The following is a 14,035-nucleotide window of genomic DNA, read 5'->3' as shown; positions in this document are numbered from 1 at the left end:
TGTGAACCATTTTTACAGAGATGAAGATGAATGATGAATTTAATATAATGAATAGCTTGTGGAAGGGAGGAAAAGATGGAGAAAGAGAGGAAAAGAGGGAGGGAGCAGAGAGGCAGGCCAACAGGACTTCATGGACTGCCTTGTGTTCGCTTGTGTCTGTGATAATAGCAACTAATGCAATAATGTACGTCCAGAAATTAACCCCATTACCTGCCCTATATACCTGTGCCTCCTTAATTACTTTAAATCTTTTAATTTTACATTTGTGGCTCCAAAAAATTTTTCTTAAACTCATTCCTTAAGGAATCTCTTTACCAAAGCTTCATGTTAAATTCTAAAATTTTCATTCTAGAACTTTTAAAGTTCCAAATGACAAACAATAGAGAGGGAAGTAATGGCAAAACAAAGTCACTGACTGCTCACTGTAGAGTTTAAAAGTCAGTCTCACTAACCACCATGTGATGAGATTGTGGCAGCACAGGAGGAGAAGTTCAATCCAGGCTGATGGACTCAGGGCAACTGTCACCTGCCAGGAGGTTAAGGATCTTCTGGCATAAATAAAGTACGTTTCCTTTCAATTCAAAACCACACTGGTATCTTACCAGTGTAATCCAGAAAAACGATAGATATTTACAAACATGCTTCATCTAGGGCAAATAATACACAAGTAAGATTTTTAAACGAATGTTTAATATTTCTCCTTAACTAATTCATTTCACCGAATTCTACATTTAACATCAAGACTATAGAGACCCAAACGGAAGATCAGAGCAGCAACGCCAGCATAGTTACTGGATTTTCCCAAACCCCCTCATAAAAAGAGACAGAGCAACTAGGCAGCATAACCGAAACCCACTGAGAACATTTTCAACAAAATTAAGTGATGAAGTATACCCACAAATCCCAAAATTCAAGTGGATGGGAAAACCCACCAACAGCTACAAAATCCACCTGGTATCAGGCATCCCTGTAGTAAGAAGGAAGGAGAAGCAGGAATGTATTTGACAGCTCTGACAGGAAAACTCTAAAAGAGCCAACAGATACTTAACCAAAAAATAAACCTGAAAACAGCAGCTGAACCCGGGAGGAGCTTACCTACCTCAACAGCAAGTGAACACAAGGGCCTGCAGTTGTGAGATCTGAGGGGGCTGGCACATCAGATTCCCAGGGCCCTTACAACACTGATGTATCCACACTCCCTTCTAGGAAAGGATCCCGCCATAAGGAAAAACTGCTAAGAATGTAGTCAAAATTGACAGGTAATTTAAAAAACCAAAAATAAATAAATAAAAAAGGAAGGAGAGGAACAGTGCCAGGAACTATCAGAAAGCAAGTCACCATATTATTGAACCACATGAAACAACAGAAGGAGTTCTGTGAAGTTAGAAAATCTATCTGAATTAATCATTCAAAAAATCCAGAAAAAATCATTTCACAAAGTGAGAAACAAAAAGTATTGAGGTCAAAATTATTGCAAGTAAAATGAGAATAAGAACGGGGATTCCCTAGAGGTCCAGTGGTTACGGCTCTGCACTTCTACTGCATGGGGCATGGGTTCGATCCCTGGTTGGGGAACTAAGACCCTGCATGCCAGATCTTAAATAAAAATCGGCCCTCTATTAAAAAAAGAGAGAGAGAGAGAATAAGAACCAGAAAAAAAACAGACATGTTGAAGCAGCAGATCGAAACGAATATACTATTTCAAAACAAGCTACAGAACATTTTTAAAATGATACTCAACATGAAAGAACAATACAAATGAGAATTAGAAAAATCAGAAATGAAATGACTGAACTCAAGAAAGAATTAAAGGGGAGGAGCTTCAAGATGGCAGAAGAGTAAGACGTGGAGATCACCTTCCTCCCCACAAATACATCAGAAGTACATCTAAATGTGGAACAACTCCTACAGAACACCTACTGAATGCTGGCAGAAGACCTCAGACCTCCCAAAAGGCAAGAAGCTCCCCACGTACCTGGGTAGGGCAAAAGAAAAAAGAAAAAACAGAGACAAAAGAATAGGGACGGGACCTGCACCTCAGGGAAGGAGCTGTGAAGGAGGAAAGGTCTCCACACACTAGAAGCCCCTTCACTGGTGGAGACTGCAGGTGGCAGAGGGGGGAAGCTTCGGAGCCACGGAGGAGAGCGCAGCCACAGGGATGCGGAGGGCAAAGTGGTGAGATCCCCGCACAGAGGATCGGTGCTGACCAGCACTCACCAGCCCGAGAGCCTTGTCTGCTCACCTGCCGGGGCGGGCAGGGGCTGGGAGCTGAGGCTCGGGCTTCGGAGGTCGGATCCCAGGGAGAGAACCGGGGTTGGCTGCGTACACACAGCCTGATGGGGGCTAGTGCACCACAGCTAGCCGGGAGGGAGTCCAGGAAAAGGTCTGGACCTGCCTAAGAGGCAAGAGACCATTGTTTCGGCGTGCGCGAGGAGAGGGGATTCAGAGCGCAGCTTAAAGGAGCTCGAGAGGGGCGCGAGCTGCGGCTATCAGCGTGGACCCCAGAGACGGGCATGAGACGCTAAGACTGCTGCTGCCACCACCAAGAAGCCTGTGTGCGAGCACAGGTCACTATCCACAACTCCCCTGCCGGGAGCCTGTGCAGCCCGCCACTGCCAGGCTCCCGTGATCCAGGGACAACTTCCCCTGTGCTCCACAACAAGAGAGGCCGCGACAGTGAGAGGCCCGCGCACCGCGATGAAGAATGGCCCCCACTTGCCGCAACTACAGAAAGCCCTGACACAGAAACGAAGACCCAACACAGCCATAAATAAAGAAATAAATAAATAAAATTAAAAAAAAAAAAAAAACTACAATGAGATATCATCTCACACCGCTCAGAATGGCCATCAACAACAAGTCTACAAACAATAAATGCTGGAGAGGGTGTGGAGAAAAGGGAACCCTCTTGCACTGTTGGTGGGAATGTAAATTGATACAGCCACTATGGAGAACAGTATGGAGGTTCCTTAAAAAACTAAAAATAGAACTACCATATGACCCAGCAATCCCACTACCGGGCATATACCCTGAGAAAACCATAATTCAAAAAGAGTCATGTACCAAAATGTTCATTGCAGCTCTATTTACAATAGCCAGGACATGGAAGCAACCTAAGTGTCCATCGACAGATGAATGGATAAAGAAGATGTGGCACATATATACAATGGAATATTACTCAGCCATAAAAAGGAACGAAACTGAGTTATTTGTAGTGAGGTGGATGGACCTAGAGACTGTCATACAGAGTGAAGTAAGTCAGAAAGAGAAAAACAAATACTGTATGCGAACACATATATATGGAATGTAAAAAAAAAAAAAAAAACTGGTCATGAAGAACCTAGGGGCAAGATGGGAATAAAGATGCAGACCTACTAGCAAATGTACTTGAGGATACTGGGAGGGGGAAGGGTAAGCTGGGACAAAGTGAGAGAGTGGCATGGACATATATACACTACCAAACGTAAAATAGATAGCTAAGGGGAAGCAGCCACATACCACACGGAGATCAGCTCGGTACTTTGTGACCACCTAGGGGGGTGGGATAGGGAGGGTGGGAGGGAGGGAGATGCAAGAGGGAAGAGGTATGGGGACATATGTATATGTATAACTGATTCACTTTGTTATAAAGCAGAAACTAACACACCATTGTAAAGCAATTATACTCCAATAAAGATGTTAAAAAAAAAAAGAATTAAAAATAAAACAAAACATCACTTTGGCAAAGAAGCCTCAATGGAAAGAAACACAAGAATGAATGAATACAACTGATAATGCCTAAGAGAAGCAGAAGGTGGAAAGAAAGAAAATGTTAAGAATCAAGAAGAAATGAAACTTCTTTTCCTTTGTGGGGGGCAAGCTTTTGGTGGGCACACCTAAAAAGAGATTTGGGGTGAGTGGGAAATTGTTTACACACAGGGGGAACTGAGCAAATAAATACAATGAAAATACTGGGAGAGGTTTCTCACAGGTGAAGAAGAGAGTTACAACAAGCCAGAAGGGGAGGCTACAGCCAACACTGTGGTGTTTGGTTGGAATTGGAGGTAATGGTGTTAACCCAAGGTATGTAATATATTTAGGAAGACAGAGAGATACTTAAAGACGTACACGTTTGTGTAAGTGTGTATTCATGTAAACATACATAATACTACCTAGCTCTGTCTACTGAAAGGGCCCGGATGCAACGTCATCCCAGGAGCAATGAGTGTACACAGCATCCAGATTCAGTTTCTAATTATTATCCTCCATCAAAGGGAATCACTGGTCACAAAGGCATTTAATAAACGTTTATTCTCCTCCTACAGAGACATTCACTCCTTTGTTTTCTTAAGGCTGGGCAGCTTAGCTAAGTCTCCTTAATTTCATTTGTTAACAATTAGACAATAATTAGTGTAATATAAAATTTTTGTCTTAATAACCATTTAGAAGAACCCAAAACTGAACTCATATATACTTCAAAGTATATAATAAATATACAATTAACATATTCATATTTTCTTTTAAAATATTCATTAAACTTTTGGAGCAGAATGTTAAGCAAGTTTAATTGATACTTCAAAGGTCAGGCATATCATAAGAATTTTTCTAAGGCTGAAAACACTTCACCAGACAAGGCTTGGTACCCTGTACATAACGTCATTTGGCTTGTCTCTGTACCATACAAGTGCCCTTTTCACAGTGAATCATAAAGTCAATGCAATCAGTACAATTTTTTTTTTAACAGAGTGAATTCTGCAAGCAAAAAACACAGAGTATGTTCTCAGCAGGTTATATTTGACTTGTAAATTCCATTCTCTTGCCTAGTTACACAGAACACAAAGTTACTGACCTTTGCAAATACAGTCCATTCATTTTTTCAGGGTTTTGACTAATTAGACGACAGAGAGAGATATGGAAGGTAAAAGATAAATCATCCTGGTCAATTTTCAATTTCTTCAACCTCATCATTTTTCAATATAAATAGGTTGATTCTGATTGATACAACAATGCCCAAGAGTAACGGGGCCCAATAAAAAATTACACACAGTAGGCCTAAAAAATGAATTCCATGGCTGCAAGGGCTTTCTAGCTTTACTAATAAAATCCCATTGGCCCAAGGCGTCCACCAAGATCTCCTCACCAAGAACCAGTGTCTGGCAAATGCTTTGTGGGAAAACTTGTCAAAAAGATCACCTGATATGCCCAGACATTCTTCTTGACATATCCATTTATGCATTCCTCAAATGCCATGACATGCCAGCTATGATCTCCTAGTTATTTATATCTTACAAGTCCTCTAACTCTTAATCCAGTATACTACTTATTCTGAGTTTAATGAGGGATTGAAAGAAAAGAAGAAGATGACTCTACCTCCAAGGGATTATAACCACTTCCTTTTTTTAAAACAGATATCACAGCCTACTCTTCTCTTCTTCCACTGAAAATAATTTGTTATATTCACCTCCCTCTTTTCATCACTACAGATTATAAGGAAACAATTTCTAATAAGGGTGAACTTTCCAACTCTATTCTCAACACCATGTCCTCTTCCATGGCCCCACCAATCACTCCCTCCACCAACAAAAGTGTTCAGTGAGCTCCCAAAGCATAAACTCTGCTCTTAACCCTGCAGCCACTGAAGCTACTAATCTTTTATTTCTCCAAAAGCAAACTTCTTCCACACACTGTGCCTCCACTTCACCTCATGCTGATTCCTAGCTCGCTGTATCCTGACTTCTGACCCAACTAATTCTACCAAAACAGCTCTTAATGATGACCAATGACTTTACTAATTACTAACTCCATACGCTCTTTTTTATTCCCCAAGTCTTGATGTTATTTCATTGCTCTAATCGACTGTCAACCTTTACTTCCTTTACAAAGATTTGTTTTCAATTATATGTGTAAGCTAGGCCACTGGAGTTACTTGTCCAAGGTCACCAACAGGCAGGAAGTTACAGAGATGCAATTGGAACACAGATACGCCTGTGACTAGAACTTGGGCTCTAAACCACTCCTTTGAACTGCTTTTCAAAACTGAAGCAAAGGCCGTTCCATGGGGGAACTGTACCCACAACCTTGATATTAATAATGCCATCTTCCGATGCAGGGGTCAGCAAACTATGACCCAGGGGCCAAATCCAGCCCATTGCCTGTTTTCGTAAATAAAGTTTTATTGGGAGCCAGTCCATTTACATAGTGTCTATAACTGCTTTAATGCCACTGTAATGGCAGAGTTGAATCATTGTGACAGAAGCAATATGGTCTACAAAGCTTAATTTTTTTACTATCTAACCCTTTACAGAAAAAACTTTGCCAATCTCTGTTCTAACCAAATGTCCTTTAGGTTCATCATTTGCAAATCTGAGGATAACTAAGTCATCTATTTGTAATGAGAATTAAGGAAAACGGCATATCTGGAATAATCTAATGATAGTAGGCACCCCAAAATGTCAGCTGCAGTCTAATTCAGGCACTCCATTACAGTGTTCATTTAGGAAATAAAATCCCATCCCTACTCTACCTCAGCATCGTATCATTCCTTTCTTGGAGGTTGTTTGCTCCTGCCACATGTACCCCATCTCTCAACATTACACAGAAGAGGCAAATGTCTCCTGTTACAATCAACTTCAAAGCCTATGCTATGAGTTGTTTATTTCTGTTAACATCTCCACCATTCTCCCTTTACCCAGGCTTGGATCTTGGAAATCAACCTGTATGTCTCAAATCTTCTCTTGCTCATTTGTGAAGTCCTATTTATTCAACCTACACAACAGCTTACAAGTTATCCCTCCTCTGCATTTCCACTGCCTAATCCTTTCCAGTTCCCACACCTCTCACTATATCATCCCAGGAGCCTCACAATTAATTTCCCAAGTCAACGTTTATAAAGTGGTCTGCATATAAGTGTCAGACATGGCAAAATCATTCTTAAACAAACAAATATCTCCTTTTAAGACTATCCAATATCGTGTCATTATTCATTGAGTTAAGTCCTCGGCTTTGCACCCGAGTTGATTCCACATGACTCCAATCTACACTTGCAAACTAACTTCACACTACATTTCCTGGGTACTTGCTATGCTCCACTATGTTAAGCACTGGAAATAAAAGGGGGAGAAACTCAACTCCTGTCCTCAAGAAGCTCAGCAAACAAACAAAAAAATACCACACACAAAGTGAAGTGTTTTAGGAAAGGTCTGAACAGAAAGGTGTGAGCCCAGAGAGAATGCAAGAACTATTTCTGCCACAGTGGGCAGAAGGGATGAGGGTTGAGGCTGGCTTCACCATTCTCAAAGAGGAGAGACATTAAAGAAGAAAACTGGGGAGGGGAAAAGAAAGACACAAAAAATAGGATGTAGGATCTTTACCATTCCTCAACTTTTTTTCTCCAAAGCAGTGCTTTTAATCCAGAGGCAATTTTGCCCCCCATGTCTAAAAACCTTTTTGACTGTCATGCTTAGGGGAGAGGGGGTGCTATTTGCATGCAGTGGGTAGAGGAAAAATGCTTCTCTGACATCCTACAATGCAAAGGACAGTCCCCCGCAGCAAAAAATTATCCAGCCCAAAAGGTCAATAGTGCTGGGGTTGAGCAACCCTGGCCTAGAGCCACAAGAAACAGGAGTAAAGGAGGGGGTGGAAGTTGAGATAATTTCAGGATGTTTGAAAATACAGAGATGGCAAGGAAGGAGAATGAGTTACACCGGGACCAACTTGCCCACCAAAACCAAACGGAGAGAATGCAAAACTGAACAGAGGGCAAAGTACCTAATAAACATCTAGAGTGTCATGAATAGGGAGAGATTTGACTGTCAAGTCAAAACAATCCACTGTGAGGGGAATGAAGAAGAGGTAGGCAAAGAGGCTGAAGCAGAGGCTATCAGCACTTTCTGTTACACATGATCCAATTCAACAAATATTTATTGCACAGCTGCTACGAGATGTCATGGGGAAAACACAGAGATGAGATAAATAAGTCATAATCCCTGTCTGCAAGAAGACTGGATTTCATAGAGTCACAGATGTATAAAACAAACTTACAGTTACCAAGGAGGAAAGGGCGGGGGGGATAAATTGGGAGATTGGGATTGACATATATACACTACTATATATAAAATAGATAACTAATAAGAACCTACTGTATAGCACAGGGAACTCTACTCAATACTCTGTAATGACCTATGTGGGAAAAGAATCTAAAAAACAGTGTATATATGTATAAATGATTCACTTTGCTGTACACTTGAAACTAACACAACATTGTAAATCAACTATACTCCAATAAAAATTAATTTAAAAAAAAAAGAAGACTGGATTTCAGTAGGGAGAATTAGGTAAGTATATATGTTACTATAATACAAGGAGAAATATAAGATACATGTCATAAGTGGAATACACAGGGTTTTGAGTACACACACCTTCCAAAGATTCGATGCAATAATAAAGGATAATTCTACTTAACACCTTCTTGCTCTTCCAGTGAAAGAAAAAAAAAAAAAAATCACAGGACAGTAAATTATCTTTGCTTGTAAAGCTGTATATGTCTGGCATAATTAACCTAATTAACAATGTAAAATATTTTTTACTTCCAAATAGCCCAGTTGCTAACACTACTCTAACAAGGGAAAACCAGGATACTTTATATAGAGTATTCCCATAGAGGTTTCACTTTCTGTTGAGAGACCCATGAAAAAAAATCAGATCCAATACCCTAGAGTAAGTCCTGTACCACTGAGAGGCTCTTGGTTATGTTTTGGTTACTTTTTTTTTAACTTTGGGTGGGCTTCATTTCTCTTGAGGTTAGAAAGCCATCCAGAGGATGGCTCTTTAAATATTCCCCTCAGAAGAAGACTCTAAGTCAACATGAGAAAATAGTTAGAGAAATCCCTAATGGTCCAGCCAACATACATTTTTCATAAAGTGATTATCCTCCTGCAGCCTCAGCTTCCTAAGCCTTTTTCCCCTTCTATAATTGTTTTCCTTGTAGGCCAGGCAACAATTACCACTGCTACAAGACTGAGGAGGTTCACGAGCAATATATTTTACAATACATAAGTGTACTGTCTCTGATATCTGGTGCTTTTATCACTAATTGCACTATAAAATGTGCTATTAAAACAGGGACAAACAAGATTGTAAAAATCACATAATGGACCATGGCCACTTACAAAAGCCATTCATAAATGTTACTGTACCACTTATTTTTCTTTAATTTTCTAGTTATATAATTATTTTTCCAAATTTTTACTTCTAGGGGACACCAACAAGAAAAAGAATAAATTTGGGAATTACAAAACATACATGCTTGCCCTTGAATGTACTGTTTTATAAGTTTGCTTAATATTAAAATTATATAGAACATCAGACAATGTGCTATGAACACTGAATTCCTAGGGAACATCCACATGACCTCTTCAAAGAAATTATAGGCATGGCAAATGCATTTAAGCCTGATTTCTATTCAAACTTTAGAGCATGGAACAGAAAGCATGAAAAAAAATCACAGAAGGATTTCACAATTCTAATCTACGAAACATACAATATAACAAAGCCAATAAAACATTAATATTTTGGGGAAAGACAGAATGATCAAATATGACTGCCAATTACTGGAGGATATGGGTCCGTGGAGCTGCCTATAGTATTTCCTATGTCATTAGCACTCGCTAATTCATGGGCAAATTTTCAAGTTCGTAGATGACCCTTTCAACCTCTTTGTTATTTATTCCACGTCTCATCATTTAAAAAATAGGAATCAGGAATAAGAGGGAATGAAAATAAAGGTATTTGGTTACCCATTCATAATTCTAATGAATTCTAAGATGGAAGAAGGAATTTTTAGTAGTGATTCAGATAAAATACTGGGATCATCTCTAGGATTCATTTATCCATTACCAGAGACAAACTAGTTCTAATAATACCACAGAACACAAATACGACAAACAAAATAGTGACTAGTCTCTACAAAACTAAACACAAGTAGCCAATTAATGAACTGGGGTTGACTGTTCTTCTTTTAGTAGGAAAATCTTCTGTTAACTGAAGAAGTAACTGATGCATTGATTTTAAGTGTCAGTAAGGAAAGTGTGATTGAGCTTTGGTCTTGCAGAAAAATGCCAGCACTTGTGCAACCTCACCATACTTACTCTCACATATTTTCTTAAATCTTTAAATGGCCTAACCTTAATAAAATCAGAACCTACTTTTAAAATAAAAGATAAGCCACAATTAGAAACATCCGAATTATGCCTAAATTGTTACTTTTTTCTCCTGAAGATATTAGCTCGTGCTCAACCTTTCTACAGGAAGACCGTCAGAAAGTCAGAAAGACAGATTATACATAAAACGTTTGCTCTATTTCAGAAACTGAAGTCACTTAAGTCTGTTGGAATCATTTTAAAATAGTTTGAATGGTAAGAACAAGTCACTTTTTCAGACTGCCAAATACGTGAAATACTTAAAAACTGTGCCGGAAAACCTAAATAAAAATCAGAAGCTTATTTTTCACCCGTGTCATCTCCCAAAAATGATTCCCTAAGACGTGCCAAAGCTGCATTATTAAATGAAGTTGAATGGGGACACATGAGCCCACATACAAAACTTACTTTGTCAGATGCCTCAGAAGCCAAGAGGTTAGTTGCAAGAGTTTGTAGCTTATGATGGGCCATGTTTTTAAGAGCAGCAAGACTGCGTCGTGTCATAGCTTGTTTTAAGTTGACTGCTGGGTGACTAAGTGAGTCGACGGCAGCAGGAGCTGCTTCATCACAAGCATTCAGTATCTCTACTGCTGTGATCCCCATCACACACCGGTCCAGTGCGCCTGGAAGACATATATATTCACAATCATTACACAACTCTGGAAGACTCTAAGTCATTTTTTAGGAAAGGAAAATACATGGACATTTTTTAATGTAGGAATATGTTTTATCAGTGCCTCCCAGAAACATGTGCTTCTATTTCCTTCCTCTAATAATCTTCCATGTAGCATTACCTTAATCATTTCCTTTTCTGTAAGGCCCTACCACAACTTCCCAATAAACTCAAGTTCAGAGCCAGATTTCAACACTTTCCTCCAGGCTTTTCTACTTTCTTTCCACTTCCAAGATGGTCTCCTTGATCACGCCACACCATTAGTCTATTACAAACAGCAATTTCTATAATTTTACCTTTCTCTAAAACTATATGTCAATCTTGTAGAATCAATTCAACACTAGTTGAATTCAACTCTCCACCTACTCTGCACCTTACAATGAAGATGGACATGAATGATGAACATGCTGAAAGATCCACTTGAATTTCCTGACCACTGATCTCAGTGGGCCCTTAAGAGTGACCACATTTCCATAGACCTTTCGTTTTCCTACTCTCCTAGTTCATTATTCCATACTTTCTTTCTCTTCCAATCCCACCATTCCATTTCCTGCCCTCATCTGGATGAAAAGTTTTGTTTCCTATTTCATAGAGAAAGAAGCAATTAAAAAAGAAGTTCCACAAACTCCCACTACCACATCTCCAGTCACATTACTCAATAATTATGAATGAACTATCCAGGCTCCTACCTAACACACCTGTGGCTTACACCCCCATCCCTCTCTTGTCTGCCCAAGGACACCATGTCAACAATTCTCCTCTTTCTCTTCATCAGTTTTCCCTATCTACCAGATCATTCCCATCAGCTTATAAACATGCAATTATTTCACCTGTTTAAAACACACACACACACAAACACACACACACACACACACAGTTAACCCAGGTGGGTTAACTAGGTATGTATCCCACTTTTCATAATCATCCTCTAAAGAGTTGCCTATTTTTGCCACCTCCAAATTTTTCTCCTTCCATCTTCCTTTGAACTTACTCAAATCAGATTTTATACCAAATGTGCACAGAACCTACTCTCCACGTTGCTAAATCTAATAGCCAGTTCTCAGTCCTCATTTTACTATCATTTACTGTCAGCAGCTCTTGATCTTCCTCTCCACTCCTTGAAACACATTTTGTCACTTGGCTTCCAGGCAACCATACCCTTTATTTTCTTCTTTTTTCTGGCAGGTCCATTTTAGTCTCCTTTGCTGGTTTTTTACATCACAGAAGCACATCTAAACCCTGGAGTGCCCCAACCATTATCAACCTACATTCCCTTGGTGATATATCCAGTGTCATGATTTGACATATCTTCTATATGCTAAGATTTCCCACATTTGTACCACCTACTCTGACTTCCCTCCCTTGAACTACAGACTCATATATACACTTGACCCTCATATATACAGTTGACTCATATATACAGTTTACCCTTGAATAACACAAGGATTAGGGGTACCAACCTTCCATGCTGTTGAAAATCCACATGTAACTATATAGTCAGCTCGCCATATCCACAGTTATACCTGCAGATTCAACCAACTGCAGATCATGTAGTATTGCGGTATTTACTATTGAAAAAAATACCCAGGCAGTTCAAACCTGTGTTATTCAAGCATCAACTGTACAATTTACAAATCAACATCTCTACTTGAATATCTAATATTCAACTCCACTTAATATATCAAAAATCGAATTCCTGATATTCCCAAAATCTACTCCTCCCTCTGGCTTCTCAGTATCTTAAAATGAATTGCATCCTTCAAGTTTCTCATGATTGAAACCTTGGAGTCATCTTTGGCCCATCTCATTCTTTTATGCTCCTCATCCAACTATCAGCAAATCCTGTTGGGTCTACCTTCAAAATATACTCAGACTTCAACCACTTTTCACCAGTTCCACTGCCATCACTCTAGTCTAATAATCCACCATTGTTTATTGCCTAGGGACAACAGCATACAAGCTAATCTCCCTGCTTCCACCCTAGAACCACCTTTAGGCTATTTTGGAGAAAAGCAGGAAAATATAATCTATAATGAGGGGAAAAATAAAATCAATAAAAACCACTGAAACAGATTTTTTTTTTTTAATTAGCAGACAAAACCATTAAAAGTTATTATAATTGTACTCCAGATGTTCAAAAAGTTTGAATAGAGAGACATGGACGATATCCAGAATCAAACTTGTAGTTTTCAAAGATGAAAACTACAATGTCTGAGATGAAAAATACACTCAATGGGAACAAAAGCATATTAGACATTGTAGAAGAAAAGCTCAGTAAACTTGAAAACATAGACTAGAAATTATAAAATGAGACGCAGAAAAAATAACATTAAAAATGAAAAAATAATCCTAGAGTTGTGGGCAATTTCAAGTAGCCTAATAGGCATATAACTGGAGTCTCCAAAGAGAGAAAAGAGGGGGGATATCAAACATCAAAAACATATTTGAATAAATAAGAGCCAAGAGCTTCCAAATTTGTTGAGAACTATACACTCACAGATCCAAGAAGTACAACAAACCCTAAGCACAAGAAATATGCAGAAAACTATAACTACACGGCTCAAAACTAATAATAAAGAGAAAAACTTTTAAAAGTCAGAAAAAAACAGACACAGCATATATAGAGGAACAAAGATAAGGATGACAGCAGATCTTTTTACTGGGAATAATACAAGCAAGAAGATAGTGGAATACTGAAAGGAAAAAACAAAAAACTGTCCACCTAGAATTCTATACCCAGAAAAAAAAATCTTCAAAATGATGGTGAAATAAAAAAGTTTTTCAGATAGAGAAGCTGAAAGAATCACCCATAGACATGCACTACAAGAAATATTAAATATTAGGCAAAAGGGAAATCATTCCAGATGGAAATCTGGATCTACACAAAGCGATGAAGAGCAGCAGAAATGGTAACTACAGGGGAAAATATGTAAAATTTTGTTTCTATATTCAAATTTCCTTAAAAGATAATATACTGTTTAAACAAATAAGCAAATAGAAAGAAATAACGTTCCAAATGAATGAAAACCATGAGCAACAATATGGGTGGTACAAAAGACAAGAAGTGGTAGACAGTGACCCAATTATTCTTGATTAGAACTATTCTTCACACAGAGTAACATGTCTGTGTAAAAGAACAGTAAGAGATAAGACAAAGGTAGGAGTGTACCACACTGTGGAGGGCCTT

General features: G+C 38.9%; 1 protein-coding gene across 4 annotated transcripts in view; it reads right to left on the bottom strand.

Annotated features, from left to right (window-relative positions):
- WDR7 (WD repeat domain 7) overlaps window positions 1-14,035 on the bottom strand; it is a 354,664-nt gene that overhangs the window by 271,124 nt on the left and 69,505 nt on the right. For all 4 annotated transcript variants that reach the window (XM_036874819.1, XM_036874818.1, XM_036874817.1 and 1 more), the window contains one exon: window positions 10,584-10,798. In XM_036874819.1, coding sequence (XP_036730714.1) covers window positions 10,584-10,798 — 215 coding nt within the window. The remainder of the gene's footprint in view (window positions 1-10,583; window positions 10,799-14,035) is intronic.

This window comes from Balaenoptera musculus, chromosome 14 (assembly GCF_009873245.2).
Source record: "Balaenoptera musculus isolate JJ_BM4_2016_0621 chromosome 14, mBalMus1.pri.v3, whole genome shotgun sequence".
In the NCBI taxonomy this organism is placed as follows: domain Eukaryota; kingdom Metazoa; phylum Chordata; class Mammalia; order Artiodactyla; family Balaenopteridae; genus Balaenoptera; species Balaenoptera musculus.
This window is presented reverse-complemented; position numbering and strand designations above follow the sequence as displayed.